Source organism: Solanum verrucosum, unplaced genomic scaffold (assembly GCF_900185275.1).
Source record: "Solanum verrucosum unplaced genomic scaffold, falcon-dt-bn FXZP01000147.1, whole genome shotgun sequence".
NCBI lineage: Eukaryota > Viridiplantae > Streptophyta > Magnoliopsida > Solanales > Solanaceae > Solanum > Solanum verrucosum.
The window spans coordinates 3,031,741-3,039,406 of NW_026020343.1; the positions used below are offsets into that span (position 1 = coordinate 3,031,741).

The window sequence follows — 7,666 nt, forward strand, 5'->3', positions numbered from 1 at the left end:
TCTGAATCCTTGATCCGGCATCTAGAGAATTTCACCCCGCACCTTGATCCGGCTACGTGTGTATAATTTACTAACCCTTACCTTTGCCTCATATTAGACATCATAATCGATGTTTGGCTGAGTTATTACTTCGCACCAATTGACACTAGCCTATTAGATAGTATCACACTAAATCTATGTTGATAATTCTTTTCTTGTTGATTACCTCCTTGATCCGGCAAGTAGCAACAAGGCGAGTTCTAATGCGTGCACTCGTTAAAAAGACTTTTAAACGAAAGAATTATCAATGCATGCAAAACACTATTCAAAAATTGCTTATTTACTATTCATACTTTGTTAACCGCTCATGGTTCCCACAACCCTAGTTGTGGATTTAGTTACCCATACTAGCAAGAACACAATTCATAATATTAGATGAATAAATCATGAACTTACGTAACGAGAATAATAAACCCAGAATTTCAACTTGAATTGCAAAGCCAAAATCTTCAAAACGAATGTAGGAAATCAATAATTGCTAGGGTTGCAACTTAATCTCCAAAGTCACAAGGTAAAAATAGAATAATAATGTCTAACCCCCAAAAATGAGGTTTACATGTCCTATTTATAGAAAAAAAATCCTAAATTAAAAGGGAAACAAATTAAGGAAAGTTGTTTAGGTACACGTCTTCAATCCACGAGATTAAGTTACGGACCGTCGATGGATCTACGGTCCGTAAGTCCCTTCCGTCAGCCAAGACTTAGAAAATATTTCTGCTTCCAAAAAAATCAGCTTCTCTGAAGCAAACGACGGACTAACAGTACGGACCGTAGATTAATCTACGGTCCGTCAATCCCCTCCATAGCTCCATACTTAGAATCTTCGAAAATCAGGTACTGGAACCCTCGCAGTATCATTCTACGGATCAATAGTACGGTCCGTAGATCAATCTACCGACCGTCAATGGACACCGTGGTTCCACACTTGGTCAAATTTCCCTTATTTGTCCTCAATCCCATGCCTGCTGATCTACGGTCATCACCTACGGACCGTGAATGGACCTACGGTCCGTAGATCTCCTCCGTGAATGCCCTGTTTCTGCATTTCTTGCAGCTGTCTCTATACTTCCGCGCCTGAACACCTTTCTTGCAAAACATGATAAAAACACATAAAAAACTACATAAAAAGGCCCTAGACACACATAACTTGTAAGTGAAATGTATTAGAAATACCGTAAACTCACGGTATATCAACATATTACCCTTCTCCCTATTGGTATATATTGTTGTTGCCTCATTTGAAGCCTAGTAAGAGTCTCTGAAATAATTGTAGGATGTAGACAAGGATCTTCATCATGTTCATAGTCAGAGAACATGTTACTTTGATAGTTTTGTGTTTCTTGAGGGGCTGTTAGGTTGATGCTCTCTTCAAGTTGAGAAGGTTCTCCCTCATCAACTAAACCTCTTTTACGTTGCCTTTTCTTTCCCTTTCCCGTAGCAAGCATATTTTCATTTTTTGACTGTGACAAGCAAAAAGGTAGAAAATATAAATACTCCATACAACTGTTAATTAAACTATTTAATAAAATACCTTGTCACAACCCTTAACGTTATGATTTGGCTCTCCACAATTGCTACATGTCATTACTCTACCTTTTCTTGACACAGCCTACTCACCTTGCCTCTTAAGTGCTTCATCTTTCTGTCTAACTCTCTTATTTCTAGGCCTGCCAGCAAGCTTGACAAACTCTGGTGGCTCCATTGCTTGAAGAGGGTCAATTTTCCAAAAAAAATTTCCCCTCATAGGTTGCAACTTATGCTTGTAAGTTAGTAGAAATGCCTCCTTGCTGTGATACCAATTCGTTTCAGTTAAAGGATTGATTCTTTCATGCAACAAGGCTTTAATTGTATGAGGACATGGAATTCCTTCAAGATCCCATGCCCTACAAGTGCACCTTTTCACCCTTAAATTGACTATGTGTCTATCATCCCCCTCAGTAACCTCATATCCATTATCTGCATTGCAGTCAACCCTACAAATTTGATCTATCTTCATATATTCATTGTACAACTTCAAGCTTTTTGGACTAAATTCACTAGTCCATTTCATCACATAATCTTCTTGTTGCCCTAATCGATTCATTACTTTAATTCTTATATCTTCCAACATCCCAATGATGGGCTTGAACCTTGCTTCTAGTATCCAAGAATTAAATGACTCATTTATGTTATTTTCAACTGCTGGATGTTTACACACTGTATCAAAATAGGCTCTGCACCAACTTTTGGGAGGATACTCAAGCAAATCCTCTCCGGCAGGTAAAGCCATTTGTTTCAACTGACTTAGATGATCTTGAAAGTCTTCTTCATAAGTCCACCATGCACTCTACCAAAGTTGCTTTTTCAACACACCTTTACCATGTCTTTTGCACCAATTTGCCTCAATGTGTCTCACACAATATCTACTATGTGCTTGAGGGAACATCATCTTTATTGCATCCAGTAATCCCTGGATGTTAAAGGTAAACAATTGACTGTTGAAAATGCAAAAACATAACTGAAAAAGAAAAAAATGAATAGTAATGAAATTAGATAATATACCTTTTGCATGTCTGACATAAAGTTTGTGCCTTCTCCATTTTGGAGTTCTAGTGAATGTTGAAGTAGCTCCAAAAACCAATTCCAAGTCCTTTTGGTCCCCTTATCCACAATCGCCCAAGCTAAAGGATAAAAGTGTTTCATACTGTCTTGACCAACAACAACTAGTAACTGTCCTTTGGCTTTACCTCTAAAAAATGTGCCATCTAATCCAATAAATGGTCTCAACCCTTCCTTAAAACCCATCTTCATTACCTTGAAGAAAATATAATTCTAAGAAAATTTCTTTTGCCTTGAGCAAGTGCTTCCTTAGATAAATTAATCACAACATCACTTCCTGGATTAGACTCCTTCAGTTCAATGGCATAAGCCTTAAGTTTGTTATAACCATCAGTAAAACCACCATCTAAAGTTTCCAAAACCATTCTTTTAGCTCTTTTGCACTTTCCTTGGCTAGCTTTTAACTTAAAAGCATTGTGCAAACCAGCCCTCATTTCCTTGATCTTAAATTTTGGATTTTCTTGTAACTTTTTCTTAAAATATTGAGCTATGATAGAGTAATCAACCAGATGATTATCGAATGTTGGTCAACATGTAAGATTATCATTTAGAGTCTTAATCCTAACTCCAGGAGTATGAGAATCCCCAGAAATATGACATACAAATGGGCATGCCCCTTCACTACATGTAAACCTCAATCTGGACCTGTCACTTTTAACTACAGTTTGCTTTAGCTTCTTGCCTAATGCATAAAGTCTGATGCATTGTCTTGCTTATGGTATATCCTTGAAGGACATACCCTTATACAACTCTAAATAATCATGCAAGTCCTCAGATATTTTTATTTTTTTTCAGTAGCAAAAGCCTCTAATTCTTCAAAATCATAATCTGAAGAATCATTCACAGCTTCACTTTCAGTCTCACTACAATCAGTACCAATTTCAGTAACTAATGAGAAAAGTTATTCACCATATTGAAAAATATTAGGAACAGATACAAATAGTTCACACTCTTCTACAACAAACATAGTTATTATAAAGAACTCATTGGACACAAGAGACAGTAGTTTCTAATTCCAATATCTCCTTCTATTTCATAATATCTTCCACAAGGACCCTTTACAATTAACTGTTGCACACCTACAAATCCAAATCAAGTAGTATACTCATTGACGATATCAATAAAATAAAGAAGGCCTGAATCATACCCTCTCCATAGGTTGTACGACTTCTTCTTGTACAAGAAAATAGGCTTTTTAATCCATTCACCTCCATAGTTGAAATATATGTCAACATTAACCATTTTAGTGCCTGAAAATATTTGGTAAAACAAAATAAGCAACATAATTTTCAAAAGAAAGAGAACAGTTGTGAAGTTAGGGGAACCGATATGAATTAATAATGGTACAACTTCTGTCCCATAATTAATTTTTTGCATTAATTCAATCACAAAATCACTTTGTATTGAATAAACTGTTACTCTTAAACATCCAAACTTTTGCAACTAAAACTTAACAATAGACACTATTTCTATTCACTCTAAAAAGAACCACTGTTATTTCATAAATACTTGTATTAAGTTAACTTATTTAGCCTCAATTTAGACACAAAAGTAGGAAGAATTTTAGTTTGGTTCAAACATCAACATGAACAGTAGTTTCTGTTATAATATTGATATACTATCTGGAAAAGTCAATTTTTTATGTAAAATTAAACCACAAAAATTCATGGCTATGTATAATGCCTTTCAACAGAGCTAACTCTGGTGTAAATACTTAATATTTAATCATCCCCACAACAAATTAAAGAAACTGACTAAAAAACAAAAAAAAAAGATACTTTAAAATTATAGAATTAAAAATTAAAAAGGGACCCATTTTGTGATTGTAAAAGAATAGAAAACGTGAAAGATACCATATTTTATGACTGATGAAAAATAAAAAAATACAAAAGGGACCACATTTCATGATTGTAGAAGAATATAATATATGAAAGAGACTAATTGTTGAAGAATAAAGAAGATAAAAATTTAACATATTTTCATACACAAATAAAAATAATTTCTAAATTATTCGGGATCACAAATCAAGAGTACTCGTGCAAATAAATTTGACACCAAAACAAGACAGTAACCAACATAATATATATAAACAGATTATGTCGAATTTGAATCAATACCCAAAAACCTATGCTATTTATGAAGCTTGAAGCAAGAAAAGAAACCACATCCAAAACCTTAGGCTATGAAATTTAAAGCAAGAAAATAATTCATACCCAAAATCCTAGACGATGAAACTCCAAACAACGAAAGAAATTATACAAACAAAACAACCCTAGACTATAAAGTTTCAATCATACTCAAAAACTTAGGCTATAAAGTTTGAAGAAGAAAAGAAATCATACCTTTGAGCAAAATTCTTTGTGATGAAGAGGCTCCAAGTTGCAGACGTTGCTGAAGAGTAAGAACTCAATCGCCCATTAGGTTTTTTCTTTTCAAAGACAAATTGGGTGGGTTAATTTTACATATTAGGTCTGGTCAAGTTATTGGGGCGGGGCGGGTAATATCCGAATTTGTTTTATTTTAAATTGAATAGTTCACTTAATCTCAGTCGTCTACGTGTCATAAGTTAGTCATAAGGGTATATTTAGCCCAAAAGTATAACGTGAGAGGTATATTTGGCCCAAAAGTATAACTAGGGGTATATTTAAACTATTTTATATAGTACAGCGGTATATTTGGCCCTTTGCCATTTAGAATAGTGGTGTGTTGATTGTGCAGGTTAATGTGTGGGAAGTGGTTGAAAATTGCAGGTTGGCGAGCTAAAAGTTCCAGACGGTGCATTGCTGAAGAGGTCGCAATCCCAACCTAGACCACCGTTAGACTCAAGAAAACTTTAAGGTAGAGTCTGTAAAACTCAGCGAGCCCAAGAAATCATTGGCGATTCACTGATCAAGTAGGCGATCTCGATCTTGTCCGCCGTTTGGCCCTCCACATCAACTGAGGGTCCTGTAAAACTTGGCGACGTACGTGACCACTCGGGTGTGTCGTCGAGTGGGTTGGCGATCATGATTGACGTTGCCAAATGAGCGAAGAACTGGACGGTTTATTAGATGGTCGAAGGTTTAAATTTTAAATTCATTCACATTCCCTCACTTTTTATCTTCCCAAACTCACACCTGCACTCTAGTTTCTATATTTCTTGCATTTTTAGAGTATTTTAGTCATTGATTGGTGCTTGGATTGTTGATTACTTTGCCGCCTAGCATTTCAATCTTCATTAATCGGCATCAAAGGTTGGTTTTCCAAACCCTGAGATTATTTTATCAAAACGTACTCATTTTCAATAATCTTATCGTGTTGTCGTGTGATGGGCCTCTCTAATAGAATTAGTATGTTTGAATGCCTGATTTAATTTGATAATCTTGCCTGTAATGTTTTGAATGTCGAAATCTTGTAGGCTTGCGCTTAAAATAAAGTAAATTTTGTGGGTATTATACTTGGGTGTTATGGATCTGAGCTTAATTTAACTAGTGCATGCTTTGATGTTGTTTTCGGGGGTTGCGGGGTTGAATTCGAGAAATTAGGTTAAAAATAGGCATGTTGGGCCGTTTGGCGAGCTGGGTCAAGCTCGCCAAACCACTCGGTGGTCCGCCTAGTGTCCCCATCTCGCCTTTAGTTTCACGCTAAATGTTGTTGGTGTCTGTAACTTTTGGCGAGAAGCCTGAGGTCGTCGAAGGAACTCGGGAAGGTTTTGAAGGTTTTCATCTCCAAGAAATTGGAGGTGGGCATCAAAGAATCTTCATCTTAGACATGTTTAAAGGCATTATTTATCGTACCCATTTGATGGAAACACTTTTAGGTATCGATTTCTATCTCCTTTTCATGTCTAGCTAAAACCCCAACTTTTTGGGTGTGATTATGTGAATATAGGTTAAATTTATTGTTGGGTATTGCTCATTGTTAGTCTATTTGTTGTTTAAATGTGATTTCGTTTAGTAGTTGTGTTTGAACTTAATGGGATTTTAGTTGCAAATACGATTTCATCTTAGTGTTTTTGGCTTGCTCGAGAGAGAGGTTTTAAAACCAAAACTACTAAATCGATAGCCTATGGTTATTGGGTCGTCGTGGGTTCAACTCGAGAGAGTGAATCCTAGATCTTCTCCCATACATTTAGCTCGAGAGAATGAATGGGCTAAGGCGAATGTTGTGCTTAATGGCTTCAACTCGGTGTTCTAGAGAAACCGAGTTGATTCGGGGTAAGTTGTTCGAGAGAAAATTTACCCGCACTAAAGTCTAGCTTAGTTACAATTGTTCAACAATTTACTATCAATAGCATTTACCCAATTGTTTATTTTATCCAATATTCCTATCACATCCAAAGAATCCCGTCTCCCTATCTAGCATCTTTATATTTTTGCTATTTTTGGTTTATTAGTTGAATACAAACTCTCCATTGATAATTTACATTTGTGTCACTTCTTGATTTAGTATGTTTTTACTCATAAATATTTATAGCTATGATTGACTAGAACATAATTTTACCTTTCTACTTAATTCTCGATTACTAACCACTCCCTTGGGATTCGACCCCAACTCATTAGGTTGGGTTATATTACTACACGTGATCGTTGACACTTGAATTAGAAGTTGTGTCTTTGATTACGTCAAACATCAGATTGGATAATAACAAATTACATTCGTGAAATAATATTTAGTTGATAGAACCATATCTCCGTTATGAAAAAGAAGATACCCCTTTATGGTTGCTTATAAGTAGTCATGCGAAAACCCTGCAGTAGATTATATATGTATATTCGTCACGTGAATTAATTTAAGCATAAAGATAAAGGATTAAATTATTCAATGGATTAAATTTTTTAGAAGTTTGATTTAATTAATTGGTGTCGGTAATTCTAACATGGGGAGTTAAATAAGTTGCAACGGTAAAAAATTTGAAATTAAATAGAGGAGTGCAATTACAGATTTTTAGTGGTGCAATCTGTGATTTATTATGATATGGTTAATTCATGCTTTTACGAATTGAATATTATAATTGGAAGCCTCAGCTAATAAATTTGCGGTCTCTACT

The 7,666-nt window shown here is 35.4% G+C and overlaps 2 protein-coding genes across 3 annotated transcripts in view; both read right to left on the minus strand.

The window, feature by feature from the left end:
- The window catches only part of LOC125837375 (probable protein phosphatase 2C 10), a 1,808,044-nt gene that overhangs the window by 467,142 nt on the left and 1,333,236 nt on the right, over window positions 1-7,666 (minus strand). The gene's annotated exons all lie outside the window — the stretch shown is intronic.
- On the minus strand, window positions 1,649-2,308 carry LOC125837399 (uncharacterized). Its single transcript, XM_049516533.1, has one exon. The coding sequence runs from the start codon at window positions 2,306-2,308 to the stop codon at window positions 1,649-1,651; it is 660 nt and encodes a 219-aa protein (XP_049372490.1).

Bases quoted from the DNA above. Each gene is read 5' to 3' on its own strand.
- LOC125837399 (XM_049516533.1), bottom strand. From the start codon at position 2,308: ATGGCTTTACCTGCCGGAGAGGATTTGCTTGAGTATCCTCCCAAAAGT.